This window comes from Suillus clintonianus (genome assembly GCF_016758775.1).
Source record: "Suillus clintonianus strain FC179 chromosome Unknown DEU56scaffold_152, whole genome shotgun sequence".
NCBI classification, from domain to species: domain Eukaryota; kingdom Fungi; phylum Basidiomycota; class Agaricomycetes; order Boletales; family Suillaceae; genus Suillus; species Suillus clintonianus.
In genome coordinates this window covers 7,562-33,498 of record NW_024539376.1, presented here as the reverse complement: position 1 = coordinate 33,498, position 25,937 = coordinate 7,562, and the positions used below count along the sequence as shown (strand labels likewise).

Below are 25,937 nucleotides of genomic sequence, written 5' to 3'. Positions count from 1 at the left end.
CTTCCACAGGCGTTCTCGAATTGGGGCATTGAGCCCATGCTGTCTGTGCAAAGTCATAACTGCTAACATGGATTTAACAGATACACAAGGCGTCCAACGGGCGATCTAATATGTCATTACTCATCTTCCACCTCGTTCTCTCTGCGTTTATGTTTGAAGGTGCCGATGTGCGCAAGGCTGTGAGAGTGTTGGAGTAGAATTTGAGGAGGTATCTAAATGGTGCGTGTGTCTTTTGTGTTATTTCGCTGCACTGTCTGATGTTTCTTCGCTGCTTCACTCGCTTCCTCCATTAACACCAAAACAGGCGTCTTCTTCCTGTTCGGCGCAGGCCGTCTCGCCCTCACCTGTTGCCAATCCTCAAAATCCCTCGCCTACTACGCACGCGCTGCACAAGCTCAGACGCAGTACAGGAATTTACCCCAAACTTCGTGATGGGAGAGTGTGGTTGGCCTGTTTGGGGCTTTGGAGATGGGTTTCTGTTCTGTGTGTGTTTCGCTGGTTGCTGGGTTTGGTGTTTGGGTTCTTGTAGACGTTCTCTGGTGGACGTTCTATGGGGAGGGAGGGGTCCAGGGTGATACAGGGCAGGTGTAGATCTGAATATATGCACGATACTGAGCCTCCGGTTGAAAAGTCACTTTTTTCAACAGCTGTTGAATATTACCGTTATTAATGGTTAAAAACGCTGTTGTCAAAAAAGTGGTCACGTCCTGAGACCTGTTGAAAATTGTGAAAAAATCCAGGTGTGTGGGAACGTTTTGAATGAACTTCTGAGGCTCAGAAAAATGCAACCGGACCCCTCCCATCGCCAAGCTTATTTTCGACACATTATGTAAATTTCTCGACATAAGTTATTGCCTGCATCTGGATCTCTCACCTTGGACACTGCTACAAAATCTACCAACTGCCGTAGTACCTGTCGGCACTGCTTTCACGACTCTCCGAACATGAACGCATGCAGCCTGCAGCTGAGTAGGCCATAATACAAGGAAGACGAAACCTTCATTGGTTCAACTAAGATGCCGCAGCATTCTGATTAGCACAAGCACAATCGGGCATTCCGCCAGTGAGGAGTGTGGCCTCCCATGGGCACTCTTGCTCCCCTCGAATTTCAAATTTAAAGTTCAAACCCATTTCGTAGCAATGTAGCGCTTACCACCCGTTCATGCGTTCATGCGTACAATTCCATTTGATATCGCAGAGCTAGCGCTGATGCTTTGATCAACAAAGAAAACCCACGCTCGCAAACCGCAGGCCTCAGGCTGATGACCCCAACCAACACCTCGCATTCTCCATAGTTACGTCCTCCAATATGATCTCGGAAGATATTAATACATTGTTCATCTGGTATAAGCATCAGCGCTAGTTCCGCGATGTCAAATGGAATTGTACAGTGAGTACATCAGTACTGCGAAACGACGGAAAGCAAATGCTGATCCCTCAACATACTCAATCATCCGACAATCCATCCCTTCTAATAGACAAGCACACTCCTTGAGGATTCTGCTCGATGGCGACTAGTACTACTTGGTGCAATGCATGCCGGAGTAGCAGTTAGTTCAACAGGTGAGGGCTCCATGTCAATATTTTGATGGCCCGCATTTCTGACAATGTCCGGTTGCTCGCAAGGTTCTCGTAATCAAAACTAGTGTTGCTGTCCCATTGATAACCATCTCCACCACATTCCGCACTGTCCCTAGACCGACACCATTATGTTAACGTGTTGGTTTCCATCAGCTTTCTGCATTATCATCACGGCGATCACATCTTGTGGAAACGTAGGTCCCTCCAAGGTGGTTGTTTTAAGGACTAATGGTGTTTCAAACGTCAAGCTTTTCAGGAGCAAGCACCAAGAACCAGGCTTCAACTACCAGCACAATGAGCACACGCAAGCTCCCGAATCAATTTCGTGATGTTCGAATCGAATTATATATACAGTACGTAACTGCATGCAGTGTCTCAATGGCCATGGCAATGTTATCTGTGAAAAAAAAATTCTGGTACTATGTAGCTTTAAATATCAAGTTGCGCCCTACCTGGTACAGCCAGTTGAAACACCCCGGATCACGATTATTAAGCGAATCCGAATGGCTTTTTAGACCACTTGTTCATAAGAGATAAGAGGGTGCACGATGTGTGCGCAAAACCCATTCTTTTACCTTTTGAACGCAAACAGATGGATTATTCGGCTGCCGATATTGAAGCGGCCCAGAGCCTGCAGCTCTTAGCAGTGCGTCGTTTTCTTAATACGATGATAAGATGATAACAGATTTACCAATTGCTATCAGTACCTATACGGTGCATCACTACAGTCTGAACTGCTTCTTCCTCGTTCTGACTTGACAGCTCAGCGGCGATGGGCGTGTTCTGGGTAGGCTTGTCTCAATCTATTCCCGTTTGCCCGTTGACTGGTTCATCCAGACCTATGACTATGCTTGTTCATTTGAACAAGAGGTATTGCAACTAATCCGTGATACGCCTCGGTTTGACATTGATGATATGCTGTTTGAAGTGGATATTTCTGGTTCAGTCGCGCTGGTCCAAGGTGAAAGGCCTTTATATCGTTACACGACATGTCCCCTTCTTTCTCGTCATCATGAACCTAGTATATCGTGCGTTCAATTCCCGCACACATTCTCCCGGCAGTGAACTGACAGGTTGTACTCCAGTGGGATTCACCTCGAACGAGAGCCCTGATGTACGTGAACATGCAGCGGCCCTACCACTGACGAACGATGCTTACTACATGACTTCACCAGAAATGTCGGATAATGAGCGATACTTACTCATGTACGTGTACTGTACATGCTGCATGCACGTCCTTGTCGAGCGCTGTTCTTTCCTCTTACAGGTTTCGGAGTGATTTCACTCACATGCTCTGAATGTATATCTCCTTCCTCCGCAACATACACGTGCTTCTGATCAGCTTCATCCAGGCTTTTTTGTGCTCAGAACGTATGCACTCTGGAACAGAAATAAAATTGTACTCGTAGCGATGATCACCTCCCTTTTTGTGAGTTCTATGCCCTCCCTACACCTAAGCTCATTGTTGATGGGATCAATCAGGCTACCACTGTTTCATTCATTAGCATTTTCCTCACCAGTATTACCACCTCATATGGTTCGTGCTCTCGCTTTCCTGCACCTACTCGCACACATTCACTTCATTTTCATAGTTACAATTAGCGCGATCCCAGGCATCACAGGGTGCTACCGGAGCTCAACCACTGTCGAAGGTACTTTTGCCGTTTCTTCTGGTGTTTGTGTTTCAAGTGGGTATGTCTCCGGGAACTGGGATCACACAACTACGGACACGGGCTTACTGTCACTCCCCAGAACTGATCTCCCTAACACTGATATGTGTTGTACGAACCTGGCGATCAACCAAAAGTCCATTGTATGCTATCCTGGTGAAGCATGATATATTATACTATGCCATCGGTCTGCGTAAGTCAAGACTGATACATGTGTCTCCGTGCTCATTGGTGATGGCTATGGCTTCTATAGTTTTCTCGACCGTGAACATCCTCATGCCAGTGCTAGCTCCAGATGTACGTCCACTTCTCAATAGCCATTAATCTGATTGAGTCATTGATGTCCCGCACATCCAGAACGCATTCTACACCGTCCTCGAAGAGTACGCTCCTGCAGCTTCTTTTGCGAGTCCCTGCTGATAATAGCTCTAAACATGCATATACAGTTTACAGGGCTTTTTAATTGCAATCCTCGCCACACGCATGCACCTCTATCTCTGGCGTATCGACCAGCAGGCGGTTGGCACTGGCCTTGTGTGTGATTCTTGGCCCGACACGCCAGATCTAGATTCCATACCGTACGTGTGATATAGTGTGATGTCTTATTAAGGTTTGGACTAGGTGGAGATGGCTTATCGGGGTCACTGGCTTAATTTATAGGACAACGCCCGGAGAGACACCGAATTTGACGGGTATAAGTAATCCTGGCAGCGAGGATCGTTCACATGATGACTTTTGACGAAAATGTACATGAATACTGATACGTACGATCTTGCGAGTCCTTTGTCTACGATGCCAGTAGTATACTATGATATTGCAACTACCTCTGAAATGTGAACTCATCCGTCAGTGTGGGTATAGGATGATTGTTACAGTACAAAGGCAGGATAGTGCAATCGTCCAGTTGAGCGGACTCGAATTCTTGCTCATATACCTTTCAGGCGTTCAACGCAGGATCACGCTCACCGCGATAGGAGGTCACTCATCATGCATCATGCATCATGGACGATCGGAGAAAGATGATTCATTCGAATCGGCAAGTGCCGATTCGTTGATCCGTTTCCTTTTGTCCGATGGCACCGGTTAAAATAACGGGTCTCCCAACAGCGAATTCTGTTTCAACTGGTGAATATAACTGACAGAGCTAGTGGCTAACAACCGCATGTCGAATGGTGAATATGGTGGCTTGCGAAGCGTTGAATATCACCCGAATAGGTGGTGACGCTAAATCACCTGTTTCGCACCGGTCACCAACTAATCACCGGTTCAGTAGGTGAATCGCAGAATTCACCAGCACGGTCAGTGATTCAAACCTCCTTCCGGTTTTGTAGTGGAAAGAGCTGCGAGAGGCGCAAGAGACTGCGGAAGTAGAGTTGGACAGCCATCTACACCGGCTGGGTGAATGTAGCACGTTGCTGCAATATCGACAGCGCTCGGCCGACTGGTGCATCAGCAAACTACTGGGCTCTGTACAGAACTGTACAGTTCTGTACAGAGCCCAAGCGATACAGCTTGGTCCCTTCTGTACAGTTCACTACAGTACCACATCACTCTGTAAATTTTCGTACAGACAACTTACAGACTCACAGAGAAGGCTCATTGTACATAGATTGTCAATAATATATCATTGTACTACTGCTGCTCACTGTCCAACTGGTCCACACGTGTACAGATAAGCACCATTGTACTACCGCTGCTCACTGTCCAACCAGTCCACACGTGTACAGATAAGCACAATGATCAACAAACTTTGATGGTATTCAATCAGATAGCAAACACGGCGGCGGAAAACGCGATACATTGTACACTAGCGGGAATGATGCTCGAGATAGAATCAGTGCGGGGGAATAGTGCTAAGACCTCAATCAAGGACAAATTTCAAATGCGAATGCTTCGCGGCATCATTGAAGCCGCCATCCACCTTGTAGGATTCCGCCCTGTGCGAACTTCGTCAGTATGCAAAACATCACGAAATAAAAGCCCTTGCCATCCAGCTCGAGCCCAGGAACGGAGCTGTTGCACTAGCTTCGGTCCATGGTAAGAATGTTCCAAGATCCCCTGCAGCTTAGTGACCGTAAGGCTATACAACGAACCGTATTCCTTCGCGGTAAACTTCGGAAATGATTTTCCGCTGCCGTTCTTAGCAAGGCCGTCCAGGACACAATTAACCTACAGAAATGATGTCAGTAGATTGTTAGTAAGATAGAAGCGCAGAAAACATACCGCGGTGCAAACTAATGCCAAGCACTCGAGTGGTAACTGTGTCCGGAAGATTTCAGGCCTCCTGCGAGCGACGCGGTAAGATGATGTGTAAAAGAAAGAAATAACGGCCTCGCGAAGCGCGGGATGAGCGGCGTTTTGGGTTTTGCCGAGGTCATCTAGACCATTGCGCAGAAACTTAGCATCCTCCAGCAACTCCCCAGCGGCAGCTGTGACCCAGGCGGCACGTTGTTGGGGGGGGATGTGGGGTGGGGGGATAAGATTGTACATAGAAGGCACAATGTTAATCACAATCTTCTTGAGGTCTGAGCGCCAGGTTGATAAATCCTCATACAGCTAAAATAACAGCGCATTAGTGATCGGACACGCAACGACAAAAATACATACCAGCTTGGCCATATCGTGCTTGTGATCAGGCCAGATACCTGGTAGACATTTGAGTAATGTCTTGAGCAAACACAAAAAGACGTACCCTCTTCGACGTGCTGACCACTTTCGAGCCATTCGACAAGTGAGGCCATGAGTACCTCGTTGACAGAACCTGTCAAGTCTTTGACCAGCTTCGGGAATAGGGTTCTCGATCGCGTGTTGGACGCTGGCACTCGCCCTTCGTATCCTCGAGGAAGCTCTTCCAACTGAGGACCATACCAGCCCAGTTGAGTAGCTTTAGGTCCTTCGCCTGGTTCGTCAGATTTCGCCAATGCAGTCTTGGCTTGTGTGTTGCTTGACTTGTGGTTGGGTTTCTTTGTCTCGGCGTGATGTAAGAGTTCGAGAAATTGAGGATCAGGAAGGCGAGGGCGTCCATTTTTCTTGTGGTGAAGTTGTAACACGTCATCTGGTTGGGGATCAGCCGGCTGTAGGAAAGAAAAAATTAGCGGACTTCAGGAAATTATATAAACTATACCTGGGTCACAGTATCATCATCGCTGGAGCTATTATTTGCTACCAAAGATCTCTCCGCATCATTGTCACCTTCATCGCGGGAATGTTGAAATTCGAAGTCGGTTGGAAGCGCGAGGGCAACGCGGGGTTGGGATGGTAAATCTTCCTTCGAGAATCCTGTCACTCTCTTAGTGTGTTCACAACGGTGATAACTAACAGCTTACCAGGATGTGCAGTCATGCGCCCATGTGCTGCCCCCCAGCCAACATTGTCAGTCTGTGTGATCTGCCTCTTCATCGCTAGCACTTCCATCACCGCCTTCGCTAGATGTTCCCGAACTGTCAGGATCTTGTGTCTTGCGGTTCATACTGATTGAAACGTTCATCATTGACTGGTCGAAGGGCAGGGTCGAGGTTCTGATACAAGTCTGAGTCAGCATAGGATTGATGTGCAGGTAATGTGCGATTTGAAGGTACCACCGAATGCTGGTTTTCAGAGGTGACGACAGCAATGGGAAGATGTCCAGTGGTACCTAAAGTCGCTGAAGAAGTCTGCTTCTCCCTGGCCGCAGCCACATAAGAATTGTTAAGTGCTTGAAGGTCAGGCTCTGTGCCAGGGGGAACGATATGCTGAGCAAATCCAAATCGCTGCGCCCAGCTTCGCGGTGCACAAGCCTGGGCTGGAGGTTCGGGGCCTCAAAATCTAAGGCAGGGGGAGCAGCATTCTTCGTTGCCTTTGTTTTTTTGGCCCGAGGTCCAGAAGCTGCAGAATCCGTCATCTTGGAGGCACTGTATGGCGGGGGGGGGGCTTCTGAATATATATCCAGCGTTATAAGCCTGTCACTGCGACTTTAAGTATATAAGAAAACCTACCTTTGAGTGGCTTCCACGACCCTTACGAGGCGGCTCCGGAGCAAGCGGGTTGTTAGGAACATCCGAGTCAAGAGAGGTGGAGCCTTTGGGTCGACTGGTTCAGTGTCGAGGCACCCAAGAGATTACCGATTATCTCTAGTTGACTGGCTCTGCCTCCTTGTCCTGCACCATGACGTCCGGAACGTCGAGGGGGCACAGCCTGAGAGTTGGCGACATCAGAAGTCGGCTGCAACACAAGGGGTGCCTCAGCCCCAGCCCGCGTTCTCTTTGTTGAAACACGCTGCCCATCAGAGTCGATAGCTTTACGCTTTGTCTTCTTCTTAGGGCTAGCGCGAGCGTGATTCTGAGATTGAGAAGGCATGACTGGAGCTGACACCAGAAGGAATGATGATAGCGTGCAGTAATTGTGGACCGGACACTTGCCTTGAAGGCTTTTAATAGTCTGTTGACGAAGGAGCATCACAAGCGCTTTTTGGAAGTATGACTCGGAGTCGACTGACAGGCTCGTGGGTAGCAGTGTGGAAATGTGTGTCAAGGGCTGAAGCGCTGACCCGCAGGGCATGATTAAAAGATTTCGCCGGTCGAAGTTTGAGTAATAGTAGAGGTAAGAATTCATATCAATGAGTCAGTGCTACGTTTTTCGGAAGTGCATGTTATATCACGTGACTCGAATGACCAATGTAAATGTAAATGATACATGTATATGTGTGCGAGTCCCTATCCAGTCTTGCTCCTTTTCGGCTTGGGCACAGCTTCCATCGTCCATTCGATAATCAATAACCCGTTTGTTTTTGTTGCGCACCATGGGCTCAGCAACTAACCGTGATTCAGATTCCCCTTCCTCGCCACTGCTTGAAGCCTCCGAGTCAGCCTTGTTGAGTGCCTTGAGCAACCACGTTGAGACCAGGAGCTGAGGCGACAACTCGTTGGTTGGAAATGTCGCGATATGTCTATTCAACATCGAAATCACTGTCGTCGAAACCTACGTTCTTCGGGTCTCTTATCAGATGATGCCACTCCAATGCAACGGGAAGGAGGTTTTTGAAGTACGGGTGGATCTGGTTGGTGAGTTCCTTGGCGTAGTGTTCTTCGTAAAAAAAGAACGATGTTTTACTATCACAGCACGCCTTGAACTTGGACGCGGACCATTCATGCGGTATCCAAGTGCAACTCTTGTCCAGAATGCGCTTCATGCCAAGGGGACCTCTAAATTCGATCAAAATCCAGATGAACACGTAGAACACGGACTCGAGGTCATCCTGGTAGCTGTGCTTGATCAGGGGGGCTGGGTATGGTTTCGAACTCGAGGCTCCCTTGTGCGCCACCATGTCACCTGGACTCTTGAGGTGAAGCTGGAAGAGAAGTGCTCGGGACATGAAAGGTAATGTGCCCTTAACGCGCTTCATTAGTACCGACCCTTCTACGAATTAAAAACGCTTACGGTGCCCCCAACAGTGTAGGTCTCATTTTTGGCGATTTTCACCGCAAACTCCCAATCTATCAGCATTCCTTGGGAGCCGTTACCATCGTCCTCAATCATGGAGTTGTTCAGACTGCAATCACGGTGGAGGACCTTGCGCTGTTCCACCGCTTCCTTCTGAACTAATGGTAAGTCAGCAAAAGCTTTAAATTGCAATGTATGGTACGTACTCTGCACAATATCTCGTATCGACGTCAACAACTCTAACTTTGTGCGGAATTTATGCAAAGGTCGCGCGCGGGGCTTCAAGACAACGCGAACATGAGTACGGAATGTGCCTTTCAGGCTTCGCACGGACTTGAACCGATAATTCTGCGTTTGATCAACCTTGTTGGGCTCGGACTCGACAAGCCAATATTCGACAAGCTTGGGGACACCGCGGACACCGCTCATCTTCTCCATCATGTGGATCTCATTCAAGGCTTCTTCATCTCCCCCCATGGCCCAGTAATCCTTGATAATAAACTCCTCCCCGTCCTTCCTGGCCAGATAGCAAACGGTGCCGCGACCCACAAGACCCTGTCTGGAAAAAATAATTTCCAAGATATCGTAGTAGTGGTCCTTGACACGTATTTTTCCGATCGGCCGTGGTAGAGGTTCGTGGACTGTAGGATCTTGAGGGATTTCTATAGGGAGCTCCACGACGAAGTCGTCTTCAGCGGAGTCACCCTCAGCGCGCTCTGTGCCCTCCTCAGAGAGGGGGTTGCCGATCTGAGAAGATGTGCTCTCGATCTCGTTCTCGTTGCAGGAGGATGCGCTCTCGATCTCGTTGCAGGAGGGTGCGCTCTCAATCTCGTTATAGGGCGTGCTCTCGATCTCGCGGGGGTGGGAGGGTGTGTCAGAGGAACTTTCGATCTGGGGGGGGGAGGGGGAATTAGAGTGTGATCTCAGTGTCTGCTGGAGCGTATGCGCGAAGATGGTGATAGTGGGGTCATACCCGATGCATGTTAGATTGCCGAAGACGATGCACGACAAGATGCGCAAGAATTTGTTAGGCTCCTTTTGGATGCTAGTGCAAGGGCTCACGACACCCCCCGAATGGTCGTACACGTGAACGCGAAGATCGCGATAGCTATTGCACACCGATATCAATAATGCGAACCGTCTCCAGGGTTGGTGCTTCAGAAGAAGGTAAGCTTTGGTGTCGAGAGTCTTCGCAAGGGTGCTTGAAGGTTGGTATGCGCTGGATGTCAGCTCGCATACCGCTTTGATCGTATCCCACCTAGCCTCAACATCATCCAGCAAGGTAAGATCTGGTTTCCGTGGAATTTCTTCACCGGGTACTGGGCGAGATGAGTTTGCTGCACTCCAGGTGCGCGATAAGTCGTGTGCCCGAGCGAGTTTAGGCTGCGATGCGATGAGAGCAACAGAAACAATGTTAAAGAACGATGAGAAAATTTGTTCCATCGTTGATGGATCCTCGGCTTTAATCGAGGGCGCTTCGAGTGAGTCCTCCTCCATTTCCCCAACTTCCGACCCCTCCTCAACCTCTGACTCCTCTCCAACTTCTGGCCCCTCATCAGCGAATAGGTCCCCATCGGCGAATGGCAACTTGCTCGCGGTAAGTTCACTGGTGGATGGGACACCTAGACTCCCAGAGGACAACTGAGATTGGGTTGCTTCATCGATCAATACCCAATCTCCTGACTTCTCACCCATGCTACTCCCTCCTCCCTGAACCAAGTCGCTTTTTTCACGTTTACGCTGTTTTGAAAGTGGCCAATTCCATTGACGTTTTGCGCTATCATACAGGTGCACCATCGGATCTCCACCTGGCTTCAGAGTGAAGGTTTCTAGGTGATCGAGCCCGGCATTGGAAGGTAATTTCCTCAACGGAATAGCAAGATCTTTCGCGTTGGGAACTTCAACCGTGCACGACTGGAAAATCAGGGACAAGATGTAGCCGAGCTTGTCCTTGTCCTTTCTGGCGAGCGGGGGTTCTTGGAGTATCAAACGGTTGAGTTCCAAATCAGTGAATTTATCCATAGCGTCTGTGTCGTGGAGCGGGGGAGCTGAAAGGAAGGATGACAGCTTCATCCCTAGGTCAATTGTTCGGCAATGTCGCGCAGCTGGCATTTTGACAGGCACGAAGAACAAAGCATGGGAGAAACAACGGTACTAGGATACAAATGGAAGTAACTAAGCCAATAATGATGGCACACAAACTAATCTCAGCATGAATCAAATACTATCCTGATAGCGCGAAGAAAGTGTTTTTTTCCCAATATTCATTCAACCAAAACTCCGTGGCATGCTCCATACTGTTGTAGGTGGTTAGACGTTTATCCGCAGTTGCTCCAAAGCGAGGGATCAGGTTGATAGGCGCCCGGAGTTGAGAGACTGGTACAATGTCCCCCATCCGACCTCCGTTTGAACGTTTTGCTCGTTTGAGCAGGTGCAGCTGTGTAATCGGATCGCGATCATGCGAGATGTCAAAGCGTTGCACATAAGTGAGAAAACGATCCATCCATGACCAGCGTGTGCCGCTCTTACCAACAGGCCGCATGATGAGTCTGATCTGAGCAACAGTGTGACCTACAGGTGGGTAGTAGTTTAGGCTAGGATATGGGTAACACCACACAAGACAAAAACATACCTGAAAGTCGACCACTAGGCCATGAGGAACCTGCAGTAGTCTCAATGATAGCCGTGTCATAACGGCCTAGAATCCAGGGGTCACTAGGTGGAGCGCAATTCAATGTCTGAGCCGGTCTGATGGTGCAACCATCGTGAAAGTTCGTCTCTTGCAAACGGATTTTGTACCAGAGCGAAACTTTGTCAAATGGAAGGACAGTCATAGGCCCAGCCCTTCTTGGACCGCCTATCGCGTGGACATGCTGGGGTCCGTAAGTTGCCTCACGCTGAAGGAAGTCAGCGATAGCTGGCCGTAGATCTGGGAGGGAAAATTTGATGGCGACTTCATCGACGGAGATACTCCTGATGGAGGGATCATATCCGACATGAAAGGCAGTGCGCCCAATGGCAAATGAGCGTAATGGAATGGGCACTAAAGCCGCATCCCTGAACTGGAGTGCCCTAGCGATGGCAAAATAGTTTGTGACTGGACGACCTGGGTGTTGCTGTGTCGCGGAAAGTTCAATGGGAATATCTTGAGCGTCAACGTCAACATCAGCGTCAACATCAGCGTCAACGTCAGCGTCAACGTCAGCGTCAACGTCAGCGTCAGCGTCTAAGTCCTCTGGCTCCTTCGTAGTCGAATCTAAAAGGCTGGTAGCGAGCTCAAAGCGACGACACTTTTCAGCGCGGTCCAGGTGTCGGCATATCTGGGGATCGTAGTTGTTGTTATTGCTGGCCCTTGCAGGGTCTTTGATTTCGCTGATATGTGCATGTTCCGTGACATCCGCAGACCATTGCATTGTGACGCCAGAGTTTCGAATGCTCGGAACAATGTTTTGCATTAGCTCCAACTTGGGTATATACCAGTTGGTGATGGGTCTATTGCCCTTCCCTCGGCGAGCTCCGGCGTCAATAATTGCATCCTTGTTGGCATGGAACTCATCCAATGCCCTTGAGATGCGCTCAAGATCGTCACCATTAATGCGCGGCGGCTGCACGAGATAGCGGAACTGCATGAGTGCGCGTATGGCAGTGATTATACCAGGAGGTGCTGCGTCCGCGCATAGTGCAATGATATATCGTTGAATATCTCGTTGGCAGCGACCGGTGACTTGTTTGAGCCTTGAAATGCCTGCATGAAAGTGACGATAACCGGTGACGGGCTGCGAGATGGAAAACCGGAAATCGATCTCGGACTCTCCAACAATGCAAATGAGCCATTGTGCATCGTGATCCCAGAATTCCTTGTGAATGTGGTGGAGGTGTTCCGGTGTAAGAAAATGGGAGGGTTCCGCAAGTATCCAGTCCCGCCAGAATGGTTCAGCGACACCGTTTAGACGGCACTTCTGGGCTTCGCGGAAGAAAGCTTCAATATCAAGAGGATCAGCGCGCGAGCGCACAACAGCAAGCTGCGCAAGAGTTGTTGATTTCGTTCGGGGTTCATGCTGGAAGTCATCCCCGAACTGCTTGTACATCGCCATGGTCACTGGTGACGTCTTTCCACCAACAGTGGCCAGCATCATGGCTTCGGGGGTGTCGGCGATGTAACTCGCAAGCGGGGTGAAGCAATAACGGCTGTGTCCACTGGGGTCCGACAACATGATACCATTGCGAGCGGCCTGTTTCAGAGGTTCGAGGACAATATCTAGACATTGATGTATAAGGCGGTCCTCCAACACACCCTTCATCCGCTTCTTCTTATGCACGAACTTTGGGACCGGAAGTAGGGCAGTGAGAACAAAAGAGCTCGATGAAGACTTGAGTCGTGTACTGGCATGTATGTTTGCAAGGCTAATTAGAAGCGGATGAGCAATGCGATCGCCTGTTAATGCGGTGATGTTTGTCTTGTCGGAGGATAGGATGGTGCCGAGGAGGGTTGCGCCGCTAGGTATCGCCGACTTCAAATATAAATGAGCCGGAGACATCGAGATTCGACTTGCTACATACCTGCATGTCCCAGGCGTCATCGCCCGTCATCCATTCAGTGTATACACGAGACAGTCTCTCTGCAGTGGAGTACACCTTGCGAGGTGTCAAGTCCAAACGACCGTGAAATAAGGGGTGATTGAAGATGCTGGCGATGCACTCTATAGGGTCACGCCAATACAAAACCACGGGCGACTTTGTAGGGTGCGATGTTGGAATTATTTGGGACATCCAACGTGGACCGCTGGGGAGCATCTCAGCTCGACCCCGTAATTCTCTGGCTGAGCAGAACAACAACGGTAAATCTTTGATCTAAAAATCCCGAAAGTCAAGGGATGGCAGCGAGTTTGAAAGGTTCGAACACTCACCATTTCAAGCGATAGGAAGGAATCAATCTTCCCCATGCTCAGGCCTGAACTAAGCAGCCACGCTGCAACTCGCCAATCTGCCCGACTGCTAAATGGATAGTAAAGGTTGGTTTTGCGATATATACTATTTTTGTCAGTCTCAAATAGGCTCAAAAAGGTGTAGCCATCCTCATAGGCGAGCGGGGGGTCGGGAAAGTAGTCGGTAACTTCACCGCCCTCGTCCTGAGTTCCACTGTGCGCTCCCGCGATATTCACTTCTTCACCACTAATGTCACCAAAGTCATCCAGCATTGTCTCGCTTCCGAATTCTGGTTCTTGAGAAACACGAGGTTCGACATCTGCTGAGTGCGTGAAATCATGTGGCGGGATGATGGAGTCAAGCTTGATAATATCTTCCAGCCAGGTATTGCATCCAGACCGAGGTTGGCTCATATGACGAGCAATAGATGTGTGGTCCTGAAAGGCTTTTCCACATGACGGACAGTGATACATGAGAGCGAGCAGCAAGACATATGCTAGTATGATGTAAGTAAGCTTTCAATCTTCCGGCATTTTCCGTACTGACCTCTCCAACGCACACCACCCCACACTACATAATGAACATAACAAATCTGCAATCTCTGTCAGCACGCGCATCAGGGATTGGCGAAAAATCCCCTGATCCACATCATCGCAAAGGACCGTCGGACCTATATGAAATTCTTCATATTGTAAATTCTATGGTGATGTCAATCTCGACGCTCACCCCTTCACAATGCGCCTTACCTTTCAACAGTCCATACAGGACCCAACTGCCTCTGAGGCCAATCTTGTGATGGATCTTGTGAGGGCCAAACGCGACGTTTATCAAGCACAGAAGGCATTGGCGGATTGTGTAATGCGGGAGAATGAGATGTTGGCAAGCCTGCTGAGATTCCGTGCCGAAGAGGCGGAGAAGAGGTTGGACGACACAGATATGGGATTGGGGTGCATGAGAGTTATGTTCAAGGAAAACGGGTGGACTCATATTTCTTCTTTGACTCGAACACCTGGAAGTCATCTGCAACCCGGTAAGCTCACGAGACGAGACGACGCGGTGTCATGAGGAGGCTGATCCTATCTCAGTAGAAGTTACAGAGTGCGGCCGGCAACTCACCATCCAGCTTGATTGATCCGAGTGCTTCGAATTCTTTTCGCATCATTACAATATTCAACTTCGAATCGTTTATACTATGCGTCATTTTCCCTCACATGAATACACCAGTACATAGTATATGTTGTACTATACCCCTTATGAATGAGTTTGACAGTCAGTATCTCAGAGACCGTTCTTAAGTTTTTGCCGTGCCATGCTATTTTAAGTTCAATCATCGAGCTCGAGACTACTCAAGTCAAATGTGTATCTTACTAGTGTAGACTTTAAGGTGATACCACTACTAATAGATTTTCAACTGCAAGTTGCTGCGAAGTCTCGCAGCTGTACTGTGGAACTGTGAGTGACTGGAGACAATGCATGCTTTGTGGCCACGAGTTGCTGTGATATTGGCGGAGCTGTGGAGTCTGTGGCTGACTGTCGTGAGAACGCAAATCCTGTACCTTCTGTGGAGAAAGTTGTAGTTTGCTGATGTGCACTCGAGCACGTCGACTGGCCGAGGAACGAGGTGATCAATCCATAGTCATGATATTCCTGTATTGATACATATGATACAATTTACAAGTTGAAGGTCGCAATTCTAAAAGTGAGGATGAAAATATGTATAAAAGATGCAAGTGGTATGATATAAATGATCAATAATGATAATGATGATTTCCACATAAAATTGTGATGCTGATGCCAATGCTGATGATGATGCGGGGGTAATAAGACAACGAGATGAAAGATGGTCGTGAAGATTTCAATAGACATTGTATTCGTTTGTAAACGAGGGTTGAGCCATCGAATACGTTGCATTATCCTGATACTCGTAGCGGCCTTCAAAGTACCCTGAGCCATATTTCTGCAAGAACTCGTCCAGCTCAGCTGGTAGGGGGTTGTTCAGGTCGCTTCCGGAGACGGGCTGGGACTGAAAGTTCACATATGGAACGGGCTGCTGATAGTTGACATCGGAGAACAGCTCCGGGTCAAACTGCGGCATGTGGAGAGTGGAGAGATCGGCGGGGACAGTCGCATGCTGTAAGGTGGGAATGGGGAGCTGAGAAGGCTGATCATAAATGGAGGCGAAGCTCTCGGCGGGGAGATCTGGGAAGAGTCGCTCCCAGGGGAGTTCGGCGAGCTCGCCCGAGAATTGGGGGATAGCTGAACTGCTGGACTCAGCGGGTGAGAGCGCATCGCAGGGAATGAGGCCTGCGAGCTCAGGAAATGCTTTTTTTTTTTTTTTTTTTTTTTTTTTTGAATCAGTGTTTATTGTCCGTTGGGGCGCTGCCCTATGTTAGACAGAACTTTCTTGTATGTATTTGTATCGTAATTATGTGCATGCGTGGTCGTTGTTTGTTTGTTCATTGGTCCTGGCGTAGAGCGGGGACGGTTAAGGCCATCTTAAGGCGATATGATGAGGTTTGCGCTGTTCATCCTGTCTCTTCATTGTCCGCGGGTGGCGTTAAGTCTCCAAATATCTTTTCCAGTCTGTGCGTGCTTGCTATGTAGTGCAGTAGCGGTTTGGTGCATTTCCGATCATTGAGCAAGTTCTTGATTTTCGCTTGCGCGGGGTCCGATTTCGTTCTGGAGGGTGAGACGCTGTTGAGTGTAGGCTGGGCATGCAATTAAGAAATGATGGACGGTTTCTTCTTTTCGGTGACATTGCTGGCATATGGGACTGGGGACCTTTGCTATGCGGAATAAGTGCTTGTTCAGCGGTGCGTGACCTGTTCGGAGTTGAAAGAGTAGGGATGAGTGTCGTCTTGGCAGTTTTGAAACGAGTTCCGAGAAGTGTTTCGACGGCGCTGATGTGTCGATTTCGTGGAGTCGCTTGTAGCGTGGTGAGTCTTTCATTATCTTCGCTGCCTCTCTTTTCATCAGGAAATTGCGCAATACCTATGCGAGCCTATATGGTCTACGTACACCGTCTAGGTCGTTAGGTTTCCCCCAACTACATAGGCGCCACATAAGCACAGCTACATATGGTAGACATTCATAGGCACTGTATTGTCCATAGGCATGAAGGCTATGATAGGCTCAGTACGAGCTTAGGATCTGTGGTTCTGGTAGTATGATACTGAATTTGCAATGGGTACACTAATAACATGATACTAGTAATACTCCTCGTCCGATTCTACACGACCATCCCATTCTGCGGCTGCTGCAGCGAATTCGTCTGTCGAGAAGTTCTCTGTACTGCCTCCCACGCTGAACGGATCCTCCGGAACACTTGCATGTCGACTGTCCAGTGTCGACGTCAATCAGCTTCAAGACTACCACACAAATGTGTTGGCCTACATACCTGAGCACGTCTTAAAACCCTCTTGCAGATCTTCGGCAAAACACCGACGTGCTTAGTGCCCTCATGAAACTTGACCAGCATGTTGAAGTAAATGTCGAAGATCGTTGCGTAGCGCTCCTTGTAGAAGCGCGTCTCGCTTTTTGTGCCACTGGTCACCTGTACCTGTAGTGTTGAAGCTTAAAAGTGTCAGATTAGACACAAGCCTTGATGCAAAAATGACTCTAAACTAGAGAGAGTGAAGCATCAAGTCAGAGACACTGCCTACCCTGCTAATCCCTTCCACCATGAAGCATCAAGCTGGAGTATTTTGGTATGTTTTATTCCGCAATTTTGACTTCCAAATGTGGTAATTCACAAAACATAGCCTATTTTGGCCCTTCCTCATGTCTCACTTAAAAATAGATTGCTCCTGCCTTCCCACATCATTCCCACACCCCGCATTTTTGCACCTACTGTGGGAATTACCCCACAACACCAAAAACATCACCCATTTTGGGAATCTCCACAATATCAATTATTCCCACAGCCTTCCCACCTCATTACAGCTTCACCACTACACTACAATAGATCCCCTCTTGTATCTAAGTAGTAGTTTGGTATATATGTGTATAATATTATATAATAAACCACTTTTTTTATTTATTTGTGTGATAGGTTCCCCTCTAGAGTCCTTTCAAAATGATGTAGGATATAAAACATTTTCGCACTTTTGCTCCTTTGATAGGGAAGTGTTCTAGGGCATTCAGAACATGTCTAGGGGTGTATATGAAGAGATTCCCCTACCTTTTTGAGCCCCTGAAGTGTCCTACATCAATAGATATTGCATATGTGCAGGAAAACACACAATATGGTCCCATTTGTTTATTTCTAGGTGGGTGGACTTGGAAACATGATCCCCAGCATCTATTTAACAATAGGAAAAATGTATCAGGAGATCAGGACCATAGGACAAGACCTTATTGCATAGTGTACTCCCCCTCTCCTAGTGGTTTACCCTTTGTGAAAAATTTTCTTGCAGGACCAGATCTCAAGGAGGGTAGGGGGACTATTTCTATGTATATCCTCAGTAGATATATCATATAACTAGCCCATGACACCTACAGGATCCTTCTACAGGAACAAAAACTTGACAATTCACATTTTTCACAAGTTTCATGTTTCTGACTATTCTATTCTTGCATAAATTCTCCAATCTGTTCATATATCATTAGTATAGGATATATAATTGCTTTTGATACCAGGATCAGTAAGATCTATGGCAGAAACTTGGGATCTGAGGTAAAGGGGGTATTTCTACTGATAAGAAGCTCATATAGTAATACAGAGTGTCATCAGTGATCAGACACCTGGGATACCTCACCTATATACCCCTTATGACAGCCCTAAAGTTTTAGAATGATCCATCCAGGATTGACTGATTGACAAGCAAAATAACATATGTGTGAAATGTCACAATTGACATCTTTTCACACAAAGCCACACCTATATATCACATAGGTCGAAGATTTTATTAAAAATGTGTAGGATATATAGTAGACTACCTAAGGAACCTATAGTACATACTTCCCTGATGGTAGACTGTTGGTGGAGGGATGTGGTATAGAAATGTTTGAATTGGTGGCTTATAGCCATGTATACACTTACTGACCATTTTCGATGTTTTGGGCATTTGAAGTTTCCCACACTCAATTTCTTATCTATTTCACTTGCCTAGCTCTCAATTCTGGGTGGATCTTGCTGTGGCTTTGGGTCTATAATACTGAATATATGTAAAATGTAGTCCAGGGGTCTGATCATTAAATGATGATGATATGAAGGTATGGGCTCCTCATCAGTATACATAGCAAGTATATACACTATCTCAGAACCATGGCATATTTTGAGCTGATCCTGGTATCAAAAGCAATTATATATCCTATACTAATGATATATGAACAGATTGGAGAATTTATGCAAGAATAGAATAGTCAGAAACATGAAACTTGTGAAAAATGTGAATTGTCAAGTTTTTGTTCCTGTAGAAGGATCCTGTAGGTGTCATGGGCTAGTTATATGATATATCTACTGAGGATATACATAGAAATAGTCCCCCTACCCTCCTTGAGATCTGGTCCTGCAAGAAAATTTTTCACAAAGGGTAAACCACTAGGAGAGGGGGAGTACACTATGCAATAAGGTCTTGTCCTATGGTCCTGATCTCCTGATACATTTTTCCTATTGTTAAATAGATGCTGGGGATCATGTTTCCAAGTCCACCCACCTAGAAATAAACAAATGGGACCATATTGTGTGTTTTCCTGCACATATGCAATATCTATTGATGTAGGACACTTCAGGGGCTCAAAAAGGTAGGGGAATCTCTTCATATACACCCCTAGACATGTTCTGAATGCCCTAGAACACTTCCCTATCAAAGGAGCAAAAGTGCGAAAATGTTTTATATCCTACATCATTTTGAAAGGACTCTAGAGGGGAACCTATCACACAAATAAATAAAAAAAGTGGTTTATTATATAATATTATACACATATATACCAAACTACTACTTAGATACAAGAGGGGATCTATTGTAGTGTAGTGGTGAAGCTGTAATGAGGTGGGAAGGCTGTGGGAATAATTGATATTGTGGAGATTCCCAAAATGGGTGATGTTTTTGGTGTTGTGGGGTAATTCCCACAGTAGGTGCAAAAATGCGGGGTGTGGGAATAATAAATAGGTCCTGGAGAAGCCAGGAATTTAGAAGCTGTAGAAGAAGTATGGAAGCACATACTAGAAAAGGTAGTAGCCAGTGAATCCTTGGTGGATCCCAGCTCAAACATATTATGCATCGTGAGAAACCTTGAAGCATCAACCTACACATGTCAGAGAACTAGACACTTTTTGCATCAAGGCCTGTGTCTAATTGTACACTTTTATGCTTCAATCTGACAGTATAGCCTGCACTGGTCCACTCCGCAACGCAAGCCTCGATCTATGAGAAGCAATCAGCATGAGATCAATGGTAGTGCAAAAATACTCACCCCAGTGAGAACAGCTGCAATGATACCCCAGCTCGCCCCACCAGTAGTCGAATCCTTGAAGTAGCTTGGTAGAGTAGCACCCAACGAGTTTTTCTTATCGTAGCACCACTTGATGACTCCGTCGACGATAATGTCGGTCTCAAATAGCCCTTTTCCAGCTTCACGATCCTGCCAGTTACAGTCAGTGCATGCCATCAAACACGGTGAATGTAAAATATAATCACCTTGCACATGAGGAGCTTACGGTTTGCGAGGACAGTAGCTGCACGCGCCGCGTTAGATTTGATGGCCTCGGGGGTTTTTTCATTACTGAATCCAAACTCGGTCTCGACGAGTGGGCGTAGAATAGTCTTGAGGTCGCTGCGTAGATTAGAGCCGCATTCAGTGATCTAATAACGAGTACACAGTGTGCTCCCAGTCAGACTTGTGAACCCTAATAGTAATGGTGAGATACTCACCAATTTATACGCGTCTTCATCAAAATCAATTTGAATGCCTTGAGAGCGGCAAGCGGCTGCCCATGCTTGGCCAGACCAGTCTTGCGCTTGAATGTCGTTTGGATAAATGGTTGAGTTAGCGAGAATTGACTGGTAGTGACTGATGGCAAGATGGACCGTTGCGGCATAAAGTTTGTCAAAGTCGGCTGAACGAAGGCGCCCGCGGGTACCACCCTCGCCCACCTTCACTTTCTTGACCACCTGGAGGCCTTCGGTTGTTGCCAGTGACAGATAACCTGCACGTTTAATTCCAAGTCCAGAAGACGTGAGTGCACTAACACGAGGGTGTTGTGGCACTGGGGAGCTAAACAACGACAAGTCAGCAGTGTCTGCATCCACTGGTCGTCTTTATTCCAATGGGGATGACGCGGCAGGCCCATATGCTCCTGCCCATCCATTACCATAACTTGTCATGTCAGTAGGTCCACGGGCACCACTCATTAGCCCCAATCCTCGCGCCACCGAGCAACGCTCAAGTTCAGGCGGGGTGACGATAGGTGCTGCGCACTGCTGTGGAGTAGCCAAGAATGTTGGATCAATGACATCATCAGATGGTGGTACACGGCTCAGTGGTGCAGATGGAACATGAGTCGACCGTTGAGTGAGTCGAGGTGTTTGGGTTGGAGCTCGTTGACGTGTTACACTGGGTTGCGCTACAGCTTTAAATGTGAACTAAAAAAAAACATGAAGATAGGACCATCTATCAATACCGGTACGCACCACGTCATCTTGATCAAATTCTGTGTCTGAATCTTGCTCTTTGGACTCGGGGTCCAATTGATGAAAGCCATTGATCTCTTCGAGTGCCTGTCGACCTCTGAGAGCTTGATGAGCATACCGATTGACCTTTCTTGCCTCTTTTTCAAGCGAAGCTTCCTCTGTAGTAAGTCAATAAGCATTGTAATGTTGTGTGTACCAAGCAAATACCTTGTGCTTGTTGTTTTGAGGTCTTGCGGCGCACTCGCGCAGTTTCGAGGGTGCCGTGATCCATCAATTGATCGGGGATTGGTGCACTCTGCCCTTTTTTCTTGCGTCCGTTTGCAGTCATCTGACTTGTTGAGACACCAATCAGTGGTGATGGGACACTGTTGCACCAGAAAAAAAATCAAGATAAGCTTTATAGCGCAGTGCGGCAAGATGCGGGACAGGTCCAAACCTTAATTGTCCGCTGGCATGCACTGTGAGACGCGCCATACACAGTTAATATCTGCCATCAGCTCCAAGCTCAATAGAAACTGACCGTTCAACATGCCTACTTGCAAAGATTGTGGCCATTGGGTCCCTACAACGTCCGGACTCAACAAGCACATCAGCAAGTCTCAAAGTTGCCGCACCAAGTGGATTGAACGGCTGCAAAACTTCAGCGTCAACGGCTTCGATCTTGGCGGAGGGCTTGCCGAGCCTCAGCCAGCAGATTTTGGCGATGGCAGCGAGGATGAACTGGACTCAGCAGACATTAATTTCACCAATGAATATGAAGCTATCCCAGAGCCTGGGCCAGACTTACCTCAAGACTCGGATCGACGAGCACGAGTTGAAGTTGAAGAGGTACCAAACGACACAGAGACAGGCCCTGCCCAAGACTTGAATGCGCGTTGGATAGAATCCTATCCTGCAGAGGCATTAGCAGGTGTACCTACGACAGATCAGGAGAATGTACCCACAAAGTTCCGCAGGATCCAGGATGAGTTGGAGACCAGTGATGAAGGGATGTGGGGGCCATTTCATGATGAAGACGAGTGGGAGCTTGCGAAGTGGCTCATTCAGAATGTAGGCCAGAATCAGACCGACAAATTCCTCAAGCTTCCAATTGTGAGTTGCCTAACTGGACCGTGCTTCTTTTTCTAAAATGAATTCCTTACCAAGATCAAAGACCGGACCGGCCCTTCGTATACCACCAACAAGGCGTTCTTGAAAAAGATTGATGGCCTTCCCACGAAACCTCCAGACTGGCACTGCGATATCGTCAAAGTCGCTGGAGATCTAGTTGACGGAGACGGTGAGATGTTGACGACAGAGTTGGAGTTGTGGCGGCGGGATCCAGTGGAATGCGTTCGCGAGCTCATCGGAAACCCGGCCTTCAAGGAGTTTATGGCCTATGCACCCGAACGAGCTTATGAAGACACCCAGGGCAAGAGTCGGATATATGACGATATGTGGACCTGTGACTGGTGGTGGGAGACGCAGGTGAGCCATAAGTCAAGTAAACTTGAAGCCTGCTAATCAATCAATTGAACAGGGTAAATTAACACCTGGTGCAACAATAGCACCTCTCATCCTCGCCTCTGATAAAACCAGTCTGTCTCAATTTCGTGGCGACAAGTCAGCATGGCCCGTCTATATGACCATTGGCAACATCGAGAAGGCCACTCGTCGAAAACCACGCATGCATGCCGCCATCTTGATTGGATATTTGCCGGTAGCCAAGCTGGACTGCTTTAGTAAAGCCACACGGTCAGTTGCAGGCTATCGACTTTTCCATGAGTGTATGCGGCGTCTTTTGCAACCCTTGATCGCAGCGGGACGTGAGGGGGTTGAGATGGTCTGTGCTGACGGGAGGGTGCGTCGAGTGCATCCTATACTAGCGGCATATGTCGCTGACCATCCTGAGCAGTGCCTTGTCGCATGCACTAAGGAAAGTTTTTGCCCCAAGTGCCGTGTTCATCGCGACGATCGAGGAGAACTTCTCACATCCCTTCTACGGGACCCTGACCGGACCCTGACAATCCTGGCGCACAAGCAATCAGGCCGGAGAGTCGCAGCTTACGCTCGAGAAGGCCTACGTCCTGTCTACCATCCTTTCTGGGCAGATCTGCCCCACGCCAACATCTTCGCGAGTGTCACACCGGACATACTACATCAACTCCACAAAGGAGTCTTCCACGACCATCTTCTGAAATGGTGTACCGATGTACCAAACATTCTGGCGCCAGCCTCACAATCACCAGTTATGCACGATCCGGAGCTCACCTGGTCAGGTATTCACGTCCAGGTTCATCCGGCCTATTCCGTCGACTCCCGCCCTCCCGGACACCTAACGGGTATGCAACCCGCGACGGATTCCCTCAATTGCCCCTCGTTCCTGTCCATCCATGTCCATCCATCCCCATTGGTGCGTTATTTCTCTCCTTTCATCACTCTGATCAAACAGCAGACTGTTTACATGTACATTCCCATACATGAGGCCGCTTGCCGTCCCTTACATATTATCGCGCTACGGCCTCGCCTATACTACCGTCGCTTAAGTGGGTCCTGAGTTTTCACGGGTTAAGATAAATAGTTGCATCGTACTCTAACAATATCACTTCCTTTTACTCCCTTGGATTTACTGTCTAAGTTGGTGTGATCAACAAGTCCCCTTAGTCTTCCGTACCGCAACGGACCTCTTTCCGTTCCTCGGATCACTTCCGGTAGCTCGTTACATCGAGACCTCGACACCTAGACACCTTGCCACCTCGATACCTTGCTACCTCGACACCTTGACTAAATCCGCACCGCTAGACACCCGTCCCATCAAAATCGTTCCCGTCCGGACATCTTCCTCTCACATCGGATTCCCCACCGCTCACCGGCCGCTCAGATCTTAAGCCCGTCGGATTGATTCCTTTGCATTTATTGCGAAGACATCCCTCAGTAGCAATCCCCTTGGGACGAGCTATAATACTCGCACTCAAAACGGATCGGTAGTCTACACTAACAGGCTACACGGAATCTCTTTCGCTCACCGAGATAGCGGGGGAAGAACAAATTGACGAGCGCTTTCGCATGATGACTCACTATCCCGGCCTTCGATATTTCTCCAAAGGCATTTCCCTTGTGTCGCAGTGGACGGGGACAGAGCACCGCGAAATGCAGCGGGTTTTTTTGGGTGTACTCGCAGGCGCAGTTCAACCCACAGTATTCCGTGCTGCACGAGCTGTGCTAGAGTTTATTTATTATGCTCAATATCACGCTCACACCTCGCAGACACTTGACGCCCTCCAAAACGCGCTGGATGAATTCCACGCACACAAGCACATATTCACGGATCTTGGGGTGCGCGACGACTTCAATATTCCCAAGCTTCACTCTATGATGCACTATGTCGACTCAATCAAGTCCCGAGGTTCTGCAGACGGCTTCAACACAGAATTCCCAGAACGTTTGCACATCGATTTCGCCAAAAATGCTTACCGGTGTACCAAACATTCTTTCTCTGGCCTCACAATTGATGATTTACTTACTTTATGTTGGTACTCTTACTGCTGACATAATCCAATGAAGTTTTGACCTAGTACCAGTATCTGTCTGAAAGTCCCCTGTCCTTTTGTCTTGTTTCCTGTCTGTTTCTCTCTCCTTGAGCACTGAGCCTAGAGCAGAGACCCTTTAGGGTCGAACTAGCCTAGGCCAGCAAGACCCAACATATTCTCTACAGCCTGTGGAGAAGTTGTCAGCACACCGGGCTACTAACAAGCGAGATTATGTAGCGCAGATGACGAAGTGGTTGATGCAACAGGAGATGGTTGATCAGTTCACAGCCTACATCGACTGGCGGTTGCAGAGATTTGGTGAGGACTTGGAGCCAGCAACCGGTGGAGATGAGGAGGACAATGACGACGAAGAGATGCCAACCACCACGCCTACAAACAGTGACGAAGGATCAACCACCCAGCCCATTCCAGTATCAAAACACATCCTCCCATCCCGTCCTTCATTCAAGGCATTGACCGTCGCTACTATCACACGCACGTTCGGCGCTTTCAATTTTTTGCCAGCATTGACTCAATTTCTTCGGCTCGATGTAGTACCTGCCAATGGCGGACTTATTGTCAGCGAATGGGATCGGTTCCACGCTTATCGACGACTCTCCATCCCGTATGAGAAGCTACCCGCCGTTCACATGACCAATGGTCTCGATCGCATTCGTGCTACTCCCCCAACTGCACCAGCTGGTCGTTCCTCTGGTACTGTTGGCAAATTTGATACTGTGCTTGTGCGAGTTGCAGGAGATACTAATGTGCACACTCAAGGGACTGCATTAGAAGGTCAGTGTCTTGCTTCATCGAGTCGTCTACGTGTTTCTGATTCGTGCTCGCACCTAGGTCTTCAAGTCGCACAACTGCGGTTGATTTTCGAGCTTCCGCGTCACCTCACAATTGTCGGTCAACCGAATCCAAGTCAACTGGCGTATGTTGAATGGTTCCAGCCTTTTCGTGCGCGAGACGAAGTGTTTCAAATGCACGCCGTGACTCGTGCTTATGCTGGTTGTGCCCCCCGCTCTTCTATCATCCCACTGTCGAGCATTGTTCACAGTTGTCATCTTATTCCGAAATTCGGTACTCAAGTGGACAGGAGTTGGTCTGCAGCACATGTGTTGGACAGTTGTAAGACATTCTACCTTAATTCATGGATAGATATGTACACTTTTTACAAATTGTGCAACAACTAA

At 48.1% G+C, this 25,937-nt stretch overlaps 8 protein-coding genes across 8 annotated transcripts; 3 read left to right on the top strand and 5 right to left on the bottom strand.

The window, feature by feature from the left end:
* Positions 1 to 2,173: 2,173 nt before the first annotated feature.
* DEU56DRAFT_984839 (uncharacterized protein) lies at positions 2,174 to 3,839 on the top strand (the record flags this gene model as incomplete). Its single annotated transcript, XM_041360010.1, has 15 exons — positions 2,174 to 2,227; positions 2,286 to 2,295; positions 2,349 to 2,368; positions 2,419 to 2,451; positions 2,510 to 2,609; positions 2,667 to 2,695; positions 2,757 to 2,787; positions 2,849 to 2,881; positions 2,934 to 3,010; positions 3,064 to 3,118; positions 3,184 to 3,273; positions 3,334 to 3,444; positions 3,505 to 3,548; positions 3,609 to 3,634; positions 3,698 to 3,839. The coding sequence occupies 15 exons, from the start codon at positions 2,174 to 2,176 to the stop codon at positions 3,837 to 3,839; spliced, it is 855 nt and encodes a 284-aa protein (XP_041201993.1).
* A 1,273-nt stretch (positions 3,840 to 5,112) lies between these two features.
* DEU56DRAFT_919038 (uncharacterized protein) lies at positions 5,113 to 7,586 on the bottom strand (the record flags this gene model as incomplete). The annotated part of the gene is made up of 11 exons (XM_041358206.1): positions 5,113 to 5,188; positions 5,222 to 5,309; positions 5,345 to 5,420; positions 5,475 to 5,807; positions 5,859 to 5,896; positions 5,944 to 6,325; positions 6,376 to 6,530; positions 6,578 to 6,676; positions 6,733 to 6,982; positions 7,226 to 7,308; positions 7,352 to 7,586. 11 exons carry the CDS (start codon positions 7,584 to 7,586, stop codon positions 5,113 to 5,115), a joined length of 1,815 nt encoding a protein of 604 aa, XP_041201992.1.
* A 1,290-nt stretch (positions 7,587 to 8,876) lies between these two features.
* Positions 8,877 to 9,767, bottom strand: DEU56DRAFT_717703 (uncharacterized protein; the record flags this gene model as incomplete). Its single annotated transcript, XM_041347626.1, has 2 exons — positions 8,877 to 9,383; positions 9,669 to 9,767. Coding segments are annotated over 2 exons (606 nt in total), but the record flags the coding sequence as incomplete, so codon positions are not given.
* Positions 9,768 to 10,893: 1,126 nt separating this feature from the next.
* On the bottom strand, positions 10,894 to 14,068 carry DEU56DRAFT_748037 (uncharacterized protein; the record flags this gene model as incomplete). The annotated part of the gene is made up of 5 exons (XM_041349318.1): positions 10,894 to 11,240; positions 11,302 to 12,768; positions 12,868 to 13,180; positions 13,230 to 13,520; positions 13,577 to 14,068. The coding sequence occupies 5 exons, from the start codon at positions 14,066 to 14,068 to the stop codon at positions 10,894 to 10,896; spliced, it is 2,910 nt and encodes a 969-aa protein (XP_041201990.1).
* Positions 14,069 to 16,247: 2,179 nt separating this feature from the next.
* DEU56DRAFT_717063 (uncharacterized protein) lies at positions 16,248 to 16,436 on the bottom strand (the record flags this gene model as incomplete). Its single annotated transcript, XM_041347607.1, has 1 exon — positions 16,248 to 16,436. A coding segment is annotated over one exon (189 nt), but the record flags the coding sequence as incomplete, so codon positions are not given.
* A 3,425-nt stretch (positions 16,437 to 19,861) lies between these two features.
* On the bottom strand, positions 19,862 to 21,557 carry DEU56DRAFT_761364 (uncharacterized protein; the record flags this gene model as incomplete). The annotated part of the gene is made up of 7 exons (XM_041350526.1): positions 19,862 to 19,963; positions 20,013 to 20,180; positions 20,237 to 20,401; positions 20,471 to 20,745; positions 20,911 to 21,181; positions 21,230 to 21,387; positions 21,437 to 21,557. 7 exons carry the CDS (start codon positions 21,555 to 21,557, stop codon positions 19,862 to 19,864), a joined length of 1,260 nt encoding a protein of 419 aa, XP_041201988.1.
* Positions 21,558 to 22,381: 824 nt separating this feature from the next.
* On the top strand, positions 22,382 to 23,396 carry DEU56DRAFT_712892 (uncharacterized protein; the record flags this gene model as incomplete). Its single annotated transcript, XM_041347533.1, has 2 exons — positions 22,382 to 22,696; positions 22,749 to 23,396. Coding segments are annotated over 2 exons (963 nt in total), but the record flags the coding sequence as incomplete, so codon positions are not given.
* An 881-nt stretch (positions 23,397 to 24,277) lies between these two features.
* Positions 24,278 to 25,937, top strand: DEU56DRAFT_748054 (uncharacterized protein; the record flags this gene model as incomplete). Its single annotated transcript, XM_041349320.1, has 3 exons — positions 24,278 to 24,686; positions 24,943 to 25,533; positions 25,591 to 25,937. The coding sequence occupies 3 exons, from the start codon at positions 24,278 to 24,280 to the stop codon at positions 25,935 to 25,937; spliced, it is 1,347 nt and encodes a 448-aa protein (XP_041201986.1).